At 37.4% G+C, this 15,080-nt stretch overlaps 1 protein-coding gene across 1 annotated transcript; it reads left to right on the top strand.

The window, feature by feature from the left end:
- The first annotated feature begins 2,491 nt into the window (after nucleotides 1-2,491).
- Nucleotides 2,492-11,745, top strand: LOC137408398 (glutathione S-transferase 3, mitochondrial-like). The gene is made up of 5 exons (XM_068094913.1): nucleotides 2,492-2,739; nucleotides 5,282-5,346; nucleotides 6,614-6,671; nucleotides 8,254-8,326; nucleotides 11,481-11,745. The coding sequence occupies exons 1-5, from the start codon at nucleotides 2,614-2,616 to the stop codon at nucleotides 11,579-11,581; spliced, it is 423 nt and encodes a 140-aa protein (XP_067951014.1). The 5' UTR covers nucleotides 2,492-2,613; the 3' UTR covers nucleotides 11,582-11,745.
- Nucleotides 11,746-15,080: the final 3,335 nt, after the last annotated feature.

The following is a 15,080-nucleotide window of genomic DNA, read 5'->3' on the forward strand; positions in this document are numbered from 1 at the left end:
AAAACTGGATGCCAGAGGTTATGAAGGTATCTACCTCGGTATCAATACAACTAGTCAAAGTTATTATGTTCTCAAAACAAATCAACAAGTGGTTACCTCAAGGAATGTAACTGTAAATTCAACTTCTCCGCTAGCCATTTGTGAACAGGAAGCCCTCATGGTTCCGCTCAGTGCTAATCAAGGTAAACGCACAGAGCCGGCTGGGGATGGTGATCTGTCATCTGGTCAAGCTACCCGGGTGTCTCATCCAGAACAGAATGACGATGCACACATATCAGCCGAAGAGCTAAATGAAACAGATGGTACATCTGATATAGCTGTACCAGAGGACAGACCAACACGAGAACGTGGACCACCAAGGTACTTATCTGACTACTACCTAACCACCACTGATTATGCTTACAAAGTACTGATGGATATCCTAAATACATACGAAGAAGCTATTCGTTCTAAAGATGCTGAATGCTGGAAGGCAGCAATGGACAGAGAATTGGATTTGCTGAATGCTAACAAAACGTGGGAGATCAAGCCATTACCCAGCGATCGGTCTGAGACCAAAGGTCGGTGGGTATATACGTTGAAGCAAGGAAAAGAAAAGAATCAAGTTGAGTACAAGGCACGATACGTCGCAAAAGGCTACTCACAAACATATGAGGTAGACTACTTTGACACTTACTCTCCCACAACTAGATTCTCCTCAATTAGATCCATACTGCAAATGGCAACCAACAGTGACCTCATACTTCACCAACTAGATGTTTAGGGGGCCTACCTTAACGCTCCAATAGATACAGATATCTACCTTGAGCAACCAGCTGGTTATCTTCAAACCGATGAAAGAAATACAAAGCTCACCTGCCACCTAAAGAAGTCGATCTATGGCCTAAAACAAAGTGGACGTAACTGGCACCAAACACTAATTGAGTTTCTAAAGACGGAAGGTTTCCAGGCTGTTCAGAACGATCCATGTGTTTACAAGAACAGAACTGCAGACGACGAGCTAATATACATACTGTTCTGGGTTGACGACATTATAGTGGCCAGCAACACACTCACATCAATCAATAGAACCAAACAAAAACTAAATCAAAAGTTCAGCATGGATGACAGGGGTGAGTTGAGATGGTTTCTTGGCATTGACTTTTCACGTCTTGACAATGGCAACTATTCAATGTCACAAGAACGCTATGTTGATAGTATTCTAAAAAGATTTAACATGACTGAATGTAATCCTACTCAAACACCTGCTGATAAACATGTTGTTTTAGAAAAAGCTACTGAGGACGAACACAACAAGGTTCTTAAATCAAATTATCCTTACATTCAAGTGGTCGGCAGTTTGATCTATCTCATGACTGCAACATGTCCAGATATCAGCTGGATAGTCTCCAAACTGTCACAATTTCTGGAGAAACCAGGACCGCAACATGTCACCGCAGCCAAACACGGACTGAGATATCTCAAAGCCACCAAAAACTATTCACTGACTTTCAAACCAACAGATAATCAGCTTATTGGTTATACTGATTCAGATTGGGCTGGGGACACCGAAGACAGAAAGTCTACTACAGGCTATGTATTCACACTCGTGCAGTCCAGTGCACCTATTAGCTGGAAGACACAGAAACAGCAAACCGTGGCTTTATCATCCTGTGAGGCAGAGTATATGGCACTAGCAGAAGCTGTCAAAGAAATGATCTATCTTCGCTCATTCTGCTCCAGTCTTGGCATTGAACAATCAAACGACAACACAATCTTCTCCGACAATCAGGGTACTCTATCACTTGCTAAAGGTGATCCAGTTAAACACAATCATACAAAGCATATAGACATTCGCTATCACTTTCTCAGAGAGCAGTCTAACATCAAATATCAATACATCCCGAGTTGTGATAACCCTGCAGACTGTATGACTAAAGCGCTGGCGAAACCACAATTTACCAGTGTTGTAACACGCTTGGGTATCGCAGATTGAGAGGGGCTGTTGAGATAATACAATCTGCATACGATTAGACTGACTCATGTTTACTAATTAGCATTACTGTTCTACAATTTTCAGTTATCTTCTCCTTTTTGTTTTGTTTACACTTCGTAGTTGTCTTCTCACCACAAAACATTTTTACATTACTAGTAGGTACTAAGTGTGTATCGATGTCTATGCTATATTACTAAAGCTTATAATAGCTACGTCTATGTTCCTCCTTCTTCCTGTTTTATAATAAAAACGGCTAAAACGTATTTTGTAAGATACTAAAGTTATCCATCCATCATAATGGCATCTGCTCAGAACTCAACAAGTACGATATAATTCAGCAATAATATGAAATCAATTGGAGGCGTGGCGTTTCCGCCGTCACAGCTAATTAACTATGACGGCTTTGTCTAAACTCTCATAATCGCAAACTCCGCGCCAAACTACTTCCTAGAGTACTTGCTATTTAAGCTATTCATACTAAGACATGTTGAGGTTTATAAAGACGCACAGTATTGGGCGACCTAGCGAACAAACGCAACTAGGCGTGTCAACATTTGCTCTGCAAAACTGTCAGATTTTAGGACAACGTCCCTGCACTAGGAAAGTATCGTTGAACCTGCTGAAAAGCTGTTAAAATCATGGCTTCACTTGATTCTTTTGACCCTGAATTTGGCTATCCAATGCTTGTTTTTGTATTAAGTATATTTCAACTTGCTTGGATGGCCTACAATGTGGGAGCTGCAAGGAAGAAATACGATGTAAAGGTAAACGGTTATGATTTTTACAAATACCTAATACGTGTGTATAATATAATCAATAAGTCTTCTGCGTCATGTATGCAATATTCTGTCTGTTATTTTTATTATTCCGTTTGTTATTATTGGCTGTTATTCGTACTAAAAGTGGGTAGTAATTGTTTATTTGCTTACAGCTTTCTGCCATTCCGATATTTGTAGTTCGTTGCTGTAATCAAAAGCAAATAAATTGCAAAACTACAAATTTGTTTCTATTTTTCGTCTACTACATGTCTTTTTTATTACATCAAGAAACTGTTTATGCAGAGTTAATATGAACCCTATGCTGAAATTATGCCCCATACGTATGCAGACAGCTCCAGCCTATAGGTTTCAGTTTTCCCCACGTATTTCTGTGTGTAGCAGTTTTCTCTACGTTGTTCTGTATGCTCATGTAGTTCATCAAACTGTGGAAAAGTGATCTTAAAAAATCGTTTTGTGAAAGCAATGATATACTACCCCACATGTGGGATTGTATATCATTGGTAAAATGAAGCTCAAATGAAAAAGGGTGTTTTCTCTTTAAAAAAAAGATTTATTACTAACGCTATATGATTTGGTCGGTCAATGCTACATCCTCTGACAATGAATTTAACGCTTCTCGCTTCTGAAGATGTTGAAATGCTGAAATATTTATTTGAATTTCAGCCTGAGGTAGTTGCTGTTTTCTAGCTGATTATGTGGCAGCTTGATTACACTGACAATCCTTGTTAGGCTTCGATAAAGAACCTGGGTGTTTGCCAAGCTAACAATAAGTTTTGAGATACATGCGCTAGTAAAACCCAACCAAATTAATTGGATCAATACTTACACATCATTTGACTTGCAGCTATATCAAGGTCTTGTTTGTGCAGGTGTTTTGCTCATTGAAGACCACACCTAATTCACCTTTGCATTGTGCTGTTTATTTTGATACTGTAGTGATTCCCGCCTTTTTTACCTGGCAGTGATCTATTCACAACCTCTCACAATGAATCTACCCATTTATTAGCGTACAAGCCTTGCAGTGATCTATTAAAACTCTCTCACAATGAATCTACCCATTTATTAGCGGACAAACCTTGCAGTGATCTATTAAAACTCTCTCACAATGAATCTACCCATTTATTAGCGTACAAACATGTGTTGAACTAGCTCATACTCTTTGGATCAAATATTCAGGATCACAGTATTCCATACTTGCTAATTAGGCTGCCCCCTACCAACTATTTACTTCAAGAAGTGAGAGCAACTGTGGCCTAATGGTCTAGTGTGTCTGATCTACTCACAAAAGGTTGGGGGTTCAATTCTCAAAAAGGCCAATGGTGGTGACAGGAATGACATCCAAACTTAAATTGTTCTCTGCGACTGGACATGTCTCCAGTCATCAAGGTTCCTTAATCACTGGACTCAGACAAGTCCAGTCAATCACAGAGTCATTGTTTGTGCAACAATGCTCTTAAAAACACGTCCAGCCTCTACCTGCTCTCTCTAAAACATTTCCTGTAACTTTTAAACTTCTTAATGAAAGCAAAGCAACCGGCCATTCATTTAACATCGTTTCATCATCCTCACATGGCGAAGACTAAGCTCTAGAATATTCCGCTGGGGGATCACATGGAAAGTCATTCTCGAATGTTCCATCTCTAGGCAGATAAGGTATCAATAGGCTGCTATCAATTCCGTATCAACTTCACAGCTGCAGCTTTCACTCATGGCATGTCTTTTCTGCTTGACTAACCATACGGCTTGGCTGTTTCCATGGCAACCTAACTTATTTACAGATACCAAATTTATTGATAATCTACCATGCATTCTTCCTTAATCGCTTTTCTCAATCCCCTTTCTTAATCCCTTTCTTTGTAGCCTAGCTTATTTTTACTTTACAAAGATATTCTCATAAAACTATCGAGTTGTTTTTTCTATTATGAATAGTTTTTATTATTATTAAAATATGACGGTCTGTCAATAAATTTAAAATGTTTCCAGGTGTTATGTTATAAAAGGTATTTTCTCTGTCTAGCTTCTAAAGTGCTGAGGGCTTGTGGTAAATGTTTGTAGAACATAGAGAATATTTAGACCTCTACACAAATGGTCAGCATTTGATTGTAGATACTAGTTGGATAAGTGAGTCACATAATATTTCAATGACAATGTTTGTTATGGTAGAAGATAGCAAAATTAAGATTTGTTTTCTCTATATTCAAACTTATGTCAGAAAAGGGGCTGACAACTTTATATGTCTTTGGGGTGTCTTTTATCTTTAGCATCTAATGTTTGGAAAATAATTCAGTTTGAATGTCAGACTATAGCAAACAATGCTATTTTCTTTGCATAGATTGAGGGGCCCTCAGTCGCCCGATAATGTGTCTGCACATAAAATGAAAGGGACCAATTTTAGGCTTCACCTAATATTCTTTGCAAGCAAATTGAGCGTTTGCCAAGCTATTACAAGACAGTGTTATTCACCATTGTCCACTAATGGCAGTATATATTATCTATTAGGTCATCCTGAACTGTTGGTTATTTTCAGTACCCAGCTGTGTACTCGGATAAAGATCAAAAGTTCAACTGCATACAGAGAGTCCACCAGAACACGTGAGTAGAACACATTATTAAGGCCCGTCTATGTATGTTTATGCATAGGTTTGTGTATTTAATAAAGCCATGTTCCTAATAATAATAATACTGTTGCGCAAGCATAGGCTGCCGTAAAAGAGCATAGGCTGCCGTAAAAGTAGGCTACTTCTCATTTTTTTGGTCAACTTCAACTGGTAGGCCTCCCTGTGTTGGTCTGTTTTTAGTTACAGTATCACAGAATAACAAGTTATTAGCTTGCATTTTGTTTTTAACATTGTTGCCGATTTTTTTTTGAAAAATTCCTGTTTACCCATAGGCTATCTAGTTGAGCCGTTCTAAATGTTCTACACGCCTTTCTGGCAAGGGTGTCAATAATGTAAAAACACAACTGCAATTGTATTGAATATGTCTGGGTCATGTCGGGGTCATGCGGCTCTCTCAATGATTTCCTACCTTTTCATTTCATCTCGCTTCGTTCAGATTTGGTTTCTTAAATCATCAATTTTATTTTTACAAATAATTCACGAGTTTTTAGGATTTGTCTCATTTAAAAAGAAAACTTCTGCTTATAATGTAAGTTAATAGTCACGTGGTGTTTGAGGGTAGCTCGTAAGAGTTTGTGGGCATGCGCCACCAGACGAGCAAAATCGGCCATGTTGCATTCTGGAAAAGAACTCCGTTTGGGTAGCTCGTGACTTTCGTGATCTTCGTGGTGTTGCAGGTCAACTATCTTTCTTGTCTGTTTGGGTTTTGGTGACTCTGATTAAATTACCTCTAGGAGTAGTCCGGCACTACGGTGTTTTCAGGAAAAACGTGCAGGTGGAGTAGGAGTGACATAAGGGAGGCATGGAGTGGCACCGCTAGCAGTCTGATACTGCGTATTTTTTGCTTAAAAGCTTAAGTGTAAAGCTAAAACTTCTTTTCACAGCCTTTCCGCGCCGCCATTAATGATTGCTGAAATTGAATCGGCTAGTTAATTGTCAAACTATTACTGTTTTTAAAGGGCGTTCTCATGGCCTCATAAACTATTTAGAAAAATCTTATGTGATACTACCACTAGGGCGGGTTCATCCCAGAGCGGGACAAGTAACAACCGATTACCATCAGATTACAGATGCATTTCTATTAGAAAGGCATCAGATTATCTCTCCTCATACTTTGTGATGAGTCTAAATGTCTATCGGATATTCTGTCCCATCTATTCCCCACCCCTCCCCATCTACCCCCCTCTACCTCCGTAAGCTGATATTGTACTCTAGAATAATGAAGATTATCTGTTTGCCAGGTTGGAGGGATACACTCAGTTCCTTGCTCTCATGTTCCTCGGAGCCCTGAAGCACCCCGTAAGTGTCCTATCTCTGCTTTTTCCATAAGATAAACTCACTGGCCATTGCTACTACATGTATTTTGCTGGATGAACTAGCAACATTATCCGTACAATGCTAAAAACTTTATCGTAACACTATTTAAAAGAAATACATTTGCATAACAATTGCATACTTATCGTAAAACCTTTACTTGAACGCCACCTCCATTTGACCACCACTCTGGCATTCTTTGATCTTTGTGAACCCATACTACAAGTGACCAGTCAAAAATGTCCACGAAATCATATTAATAATTAATAATTTACATCAATAACAATCAATTCTCTCATTGCCCAACTCTAAGGCTTTTCATTTTCTTCATTAAAACTTTGAAAACAACAGCATAAAAATAATTAATAACCCTATCAGGCTAATAGTAGTTCCTTGTTTAACGCGGTCTTGCTACTTTGAAGTATGTGAAAAACGGTTAACATTTATGATGGTATATGAATGACTGACTAGTTTTAGGCTAAAAGTTGTGCTTAGCGAGCAAAACTTTTAAGAGTGGCATTTGTGCAAAATGCAATGCATAAAAGTTTTGCTCTCTAAAAAGTTGCTTTGACGCTAAAATCGGTTAGTTCCGCAGAACAGAAGAAGAGTTGAGGTCAAAAATCATTGTGGAAGGTGTTGAACAACCAGAAGATGTTCGTTCCGTCGAAAGCAACAATCAGAATGCAACTGGCCGAGCAAACGATGCAAATATTTTTGCTTCAAGGACCTCAATTGTTGTTTCTGCTTGTAATATAAGTATGGTTCGTTTATGTCACTTGTTCGTGAATGCATTTGTAGCTTTTGATAGGTTATTGTTGTATATAGGCTAACTTATATATTTGTAGATTTATTGCGTATTATTTGATAGCTTTATTGGAGTAATCTCATCTTACAATTAATCGACGCAAATAACCCCACTTCTATTGCATATAAACAGCTAGTTTTAGCTGCAAACTGTAGCAAACATATCAATGAGTGCAATGAGCTTTTATGCAACATCGTTAAATATAGATATGAAAAAAATATGTCTTCAAATTTAGAATGAGATAAAAAATGAAAGCTCAAACAAATTGCAAAGCAGGACACAGGCTATAATATCATTGCAGATTAATTGCAAGCAATATATATTAACTGGTAGATATTTTTTTGCTTCTCAGCGCATATTTAGTAAGATATCTTTGACAAGTTGGAGGTAAGTTAGCAGATTTTTTGCATCTAAAAAGGTTAATGCAAGAAGGGGTTCTCCACCGGAAAAAGAGTGAAAAATATAGGCGACATTCGCTTCCCCCGTAAAAGGGCTAAATTTATCTTCCTAAAATTCTGATGAGCCATTTGAAAAATACAACGCCATCTATATTTACCGCCACCTCTATTTGAACGCCACCTCTATTTGAACGCCACCTCTATTTGAGCGCCACCTCCAATTGACCGCCACAACAGGAGAAGGGTTGAACAATAGATTGCCATGGCGTTCAATTAGAGGTTTTACGATATATTGCTTCTCAAATGCTTATGTCATAGTGGGAGGGATTGGTTGTCAATTTTTGATATTGTTTGTATCCTGCAGATTCTCTCTGCTATTGGAGGGTTAATCATAATTTCCGGAAGGTTCTTCTATGCTCTTGGCTACTACACTGGAGGTAGGATAAACTCTCATATCTCTCGGTACTTATACCTTCCAGAGCCAATCAATAGTCTGTGTTGTTGTAACCAAATCCACAATCATACAAATTGTAATTATGTGCTTCAACATTAATTATTCTGAAGCCTAGTTATCGTATAATCTGCAAGAGTCATAGAGACGTAATCCTGCATCATTGACATGATCTCTCCTATGACTGTATCTCTCCTATGACTGTATCTCTCCTATGACTGGATCTCTCCTATGACTGTATCCCTCCTACGACTATTTCTCCTACGACTGTATCTCTCCTACGACTGTATCTCTCCTACGGCTGTATCACTCCCAGGCCTGTATTCCCTAGTTGCAAGTTGGGGCGGCCAATGTTAGGCGATTAGTTATGAACACCTGGGGGTTTGGAGGGGGCAGTGTAAGCCCCCTAACAGGTTTCTCTCATGTAGGGCCTCAACCGAGCCTCTAATGTAAAGTTTTAAAAAAGTTTATCGAAAAGTATAAATATTTTTCTATTACCGGTATTTGAGATTTGTTTGATTTAAGTGATGTGACCGCCAGGACGTTTTCAGATTAAAATATGCTAAACTTCACTGCAGTTGAAGCGCTCAGAAAAAAAGCATATTTTTCTTTTGAGCGTTTCAACAAAGTTTTAAGTTCATCAAACGGTTTCCTCGCTTTCGATGGGCCATTGCCAAGCGGATGTTTGGTAAAACTTCACCTTTTGCAAACCTTTATAAAAGTCGTTAACAAGAATATTTTGATGATGATGATAATAATGAAGCCTAAGAACTATTAAAAGTTGATGTTTATCTCTATGGCTTGGAATAAAGTGATATTCTACAGCGATAAAAACCGTCTCTGTGGCCGTTCGGCATATACCCTACGGGATGAAAATATTCGTTGGTTATGAAAATTCGCGATTTCGCAAACAGTCAGTTCCGCGAATTATTAAATTCCGTGAATAATTAGTTCTATTTTTAATCACAAGGGAGAATAACTACTGCATCAAATTGAAAACTAGTCGCTAGGCTAGTTTTTAATATAAGTACTAAACGTAGTTGAGTTCCAAAACATTTTTAAAATCATTGCCTGGGCTTTGAGCTAACATCATTGCCAATGCATCACATTTATTTACAAAATTATTCAAGGTTGTCACAAGATATGCAGAATGGCGTCATCCCGAAAATAGCCGCTAGGCAGAAGTACTAAACGTAGCCGAGTTGCAAAACTTCTTTAAAATAATCGCCGGGCTTCGAGTTTTATTGCCATTGCATCAAACTTTCCAAAATTATTCAAGGTTTTCACAAGTTATTCATCATCGCAAAAAATCACTCCTAGTCTTTTTACATTGAAATCCACTCCATCAATCTCTAATACCGAAGTTGAGGACGGTCATGATTCTGGTCTGGACATTATGGTATGTATTTGATTTGCAGTGCAGATACGTTTTTCCATAAGTAACTGCATTAGTTAATTCTTTTGTTTAAAAACTGATCACTTTCATTAAATACTTCAGCTATTGTTTTTGTATTTCCCTAACACTTATTAATATTTTTTCTTTTTTGTGTTTACTGCAGATTGAGAATGAAACAACCTACTCCGATTACGAAAACTAGAGACAAGTAGTAATATTCATCAAGGCAGGAATCTTGGCAGAGAAGCAACCAGTCAACCTAGACCCCCTTCATCGACAACAACTCCTTGATATCGCTGCAGCAAACATGATTAAATTATATATTTTATTTTATGTATAGATATATTATAATTTATTACAAAGTTGAGTGTACAAATAAAATATTTCAAATACAAATAAAATTTTTACAAACGATGAATGGAGTAAATATAAACAGTTTAGTCCATATGGCGGTTGTCTAGCAATAAAATTAAACTGATACTCTTGATAAGTGAATACTAGCGTGCAATGGTGCTCTCTGACTAGTTATTTTGGTAATAGCAGCTCTGTCGCTGTCACTGTCTTGGGTGGCAAAGGCGATTCTCTCGCTACTACATGACTGGTAAGGAAGTTATCATCAGAACTCTCCTCGTGGCTTACTATTGCAAAGTTCTGCAGGTTGGCCAAAAATTTGTGCTCGTAAAGGCGTTTCTGTTCCTTTTTAAAACAGATATGTTCTCCTCGTTAGCAGCTGCAGTCACTTCTACCTCAATTTCAAGACCTCCCTGAATGATTGGTGATCTTCTAAGAATGACATCTACCACCCTTGCAATCATTGTGCTTCCGTGTATGGTGAAAGATCTCTCTCTCACAGTAAAACAAATAATGAAGCGGTAAGGATGGAAAAAATAAATATTGCGTTATACCGAAGAACCAAAGTAAAATTCAACTAATTTAGTAAATGTGAAAAACTCATCACTTACCATAAATTGTTGGTTCATCAAAGGCCTCCAAATCTATGAATATTCGTGAAAACCTCTGAACGCAGCAAAAAATTTATAGCTTAACACGATGGACCCGTACGTGTAGTTGTAAGCTAAATAGAAAATGAAACACGCAATGTGCGCCTGCGTGGGGTTAACTCTATTGCTAGACATAATGGAGTTAACTCTTCATAGAGAGTGACAGTTTTCAGCCGCGAATAAATTAATCCGCGAATATGCATGAAATAGCAATTTTCGCAAAATGTAACTCCGCGAATAAATTCATCCTGTAGGGTAACTGTTCGAGTTAGTGATGTTGAGGTCGAGTTATCTAAAGCAATTTAAGATTGCTTGGGAATGGACCAAACAAGTCCGTTTGAGTTAACCATGTGTTCGAGATAAATTTTTTCATTTTATCCGAGGGCGAGTTATTCGAGTTTGAGTGTACTTAACCGCCAAAAATCCTAAAAAGTTGATGTGGCTCAGCCGGCCAGCCGCCCCAGGGAATACGGGCCTGATCACTGCTACGGCTGTGTCTCTCCTATGACTGTATCTCTCCTACGACTGTATCTCTCCTATGGCTGTATCTCTCCTATGGCTGTATCTCTCCTATGGCTGTATCTCTCCTATGGCTGTTTCTCTCCTATGGCTGTTTCTCTCCTATGGCTGTATCTCTCCTATAGCTGTATCTCTCCTATGGCTGTATCTCTCCTATGACTGTGTCTCCCCTATGACTGTATCCATAGCACTTGTATAACATAAATGTTATTTTGTTTGCGCAGACCCAGCTAAGAGAAGTAGAGGAGTCTGGTTTCATTTGGGGGAGTTACTTTGCCTTGGCTGTCTCATATCTGGAGCCCTCTCTCTACTTGGTTACCTCTAAACTTTAATTCTGACAGTTTGCCACCACTATTGTTTCAATGCATCTGATTTTCTAACCATGTATTGATTTCAGTAATTCACTTCTATTGAACCTAGCCAATATGTTTCATCAATGACTGTAGAGTTTACATGAGTACACTAGTACAAATAAATTACTAGCCGCTATACCGAACTGACTGTTAAGAACAAATGTCCTTGGATTGTGGTTATTTAGATACCAATGGGACTCGTCAATCGCTCCTCTGGGACTTTTGCAGACAGACACACAAGCGTGTTTTGGCAAACCAGCCAGATATTGTAGTGGGGGACGAGGAGCGCAAGGGGCTACAATAATAGATATAAAAGTACTTAATGACTGCAACATAGCCAGTAAAGAAGAGGAAAAATGGAGAAACAGCTTCCACTTGGAGATGAGATTAAAAAGTTCTGGCATATACATGTAAATAATATATTTGTACCATATATTTACGCCGCAATATATATGTACCGTATATATACTGTATACATATACCGAATGTATGCCGTTTATATATACCGTAGGTGTCCTGTATATATACAATATATATGGTAAGTATTTATACTATACATAAATACATGTATAGTATACATGTATATTATATACATACTATGTGTATATTATTATATAATTTGCATGTTATATTATAAATTTATGTATAATGTATACATATATGTATATAATCAACAATTGTATAATTACCAACTCGCATACAATACTAACGCAAATGAAGCCAAAAATGCAATGAACGGACAGAAGTGCCCTTCATTGCGTATGTCCTAGCAAGTTTGGGTTAAAGATTTCTCAGCATAATCAAAACATATTTTTCTGCCAGTCATCCCCTACACAAATCATTCAACAGAAACTCTCTAAAGGCTCTTCATGCATTCATAACAAAAGCGTTAATAGATGTAATCAATAAAAGACTTACCACGCTCAAAACCAAAAAATCAAAACGCACAACACGCAATTGCAGAAAACCTTACAACTGTAAGTTTTACGGAAATTGCCTAGACAAAAATATAATCTACTGAGGCACTGTAGGCAACAAAGCCATGCTTAGGCCTTTGCCCAACAGACCACAAAACCAAATTCATGTAAATTCAAACAGAACTAAGTAAACTGGTAAGAAAACTGGAAAGCAAGTAAATCAGGTATAGTATAACACTGACAGTAATAGCACATGGCAAACAATAGAGTAAATCAGGTATAGTATAACACTGACAGTCATTGCACATAGCAAACAATAGAGTAAATCAGGTATAGTATAACGCAGACAGTAATAGCACATGGCAAACAATAGAGTAAATCAGGTATAGTATAACACTGACAGTAATAGCACATGGCAAATAATAGAGTAAATCAGGTATAGTATAACACTGACAGTAATAGCACATGGCAAACAATAGAGTAAATCAGGTATAGTATAACACTGACAGTAATAGCACATGGCAAACAATAGAGTAAATCAGGTATAGTATAACACTGACAGTAATAGCACATGGCAAACAATAGAGTAAATCAGGTATAGTATACCGCAGACAGTAATAGCACATGGCAAACAATAGAGTAAATCAGGTATAGTATAACACTGACAGTAATAGCACATGGCAAATAATAGAGTAAATCAGGTATAGTATAACGCTGACAGTAATAGCACATGGCAAACAATAGAGTAAATCAGGTATAGTATAACGCTGACAGTAATAGCACATGGCAAACAATAGAGTAAATCAGGTATAGTATAACGCAGACAGTAATAGCACATGGCAAATAATAGAGTAAATCAGGTATAGTATAACACTGACAGTAATAGCACATGGCAAACAATAGAGTAAATCAGGTATAGTATAACACTGACAGTAATAGCACACGGCAAACAATAGAGTAAATCAGGTATAGTATAACACAGACAGTAATAGCACACGGCAAACAATAGAGTAAATCAGGTATAGCATAACACTGACAGTAATAGTACATGGCAAACAATAGAGTAAATCAGGTATAGTATAACACTGACAGTAATAGCACATGACAAATAATAGAGTAAACCAGGCATAGTATAACGCAGACAGTAATAGCACATGGCAAACAATAGAGTAAATCAGGTACAGTATAACACTGACAGTAATAGCGCATGGCAAACAATAGAGTAAATCAGGTATAGTATAACACTGACAGTAATAGCACACGGCAAACAATAGAGTAAATCAGGTATAGTATAACACTGACAGTAATAGCACATGGCAAATAATAGAGTAAACCATGCATAGTATAATGCAGACAGTAATAGTACATGGCAAACAATAGAGTAAATCAGGTATAGTATAACACTGACAGTAATAGCACATGACAAATAATAGAGTAAACCAGGCATAGTATAACGCAGACAGTAATAGCACATGGCAAACAATAGAGTAAATCAGGTATAGTATAACACTGACAGTAATAGCGCATGGCAAACAATAGAGTAAATCAGGTATAGTATAACGCAGACAGTAATAGCACATGGCAAACAATAGAGTAAATCAGGTATAGTATAACACTGACAGTAATAGTACATGGCAAATAATAGAGTAAATCAGGTATAGTATAACACTGACAGTAATAGCACATGGCAAATAATAGAGTAAACCAGGCATAGTATAACGCAGACAGTAATAGCACATGGCAAACAATAGAGTAAATCAGGTATAGTATAACACTGACAGTAATAGCACACGGCAAACAATAGAGTAAATCAGGTATAGTATAACACTGACAGTCATTGCACATAGCAAACAATAGAGTAAATCAGGTATAGTATAATGCAGACAGTAATAGCACATGGCAAACAATAGAGTAAATCAGGTATAGTATAACACTGACAGTAATAGTACATGGCAAATAATAGAGTAAATCAGGTATAGTATAACACTGACAGTAATAGCACATGGCAAATAATAGAGTAAACCAGGCATAGTATAACGCAGACAGTAATAGCACATGGCAAACAATAGAGTAAATCAGGTATAGTATAACACTGACAGTAATAGCACACGGCAAACAATAGAGTAAATCAGGTATAGTATAACACTGACAGTCATTGCACATAGCAAACAATAGAGTAAATCAGGTATAGTATAATGCAGACAGTAATAGCACATGGCAAACAATAGAGTAAATCAGGTATAGTATAACACTGACAGTAATAGTACATGGCAAACAATAGAGTAAATCAGGTATAGTATACCGCAGACAGTAATAGCACATGGCAAACAATAGAGTAAATCAGGTATAGTATAACACTGACAGTAATAGCACATGGCAAACAATAGAGTAAATCAGGTATAGTATAACACTGACAGTAATAGTACATGGCAAATAATAGAGTAAATCAGGTATAGTATAACACTGACAGTAATAGCACACGGCAAACAATAGAGTAAATCAGGTATAGTATAACACTGACAGTAATAGCACATGGCAAACAATAGAGTAAATC

This window comes from Watersipora subatra, chromosome 11 (genome assembly GCF_963576615.1).
Source record: "Watersipora subatra chromosome 11, tzWatSuba1.1, whole genome shotgun sequence".
Classification (NCBI taxonomy): Eukaryota; Metazoa; Bryozoa; class Gymnolaemata; order Cheilostomatida; family Watersiporidae; genus Watersipora; species Watersipora subatra.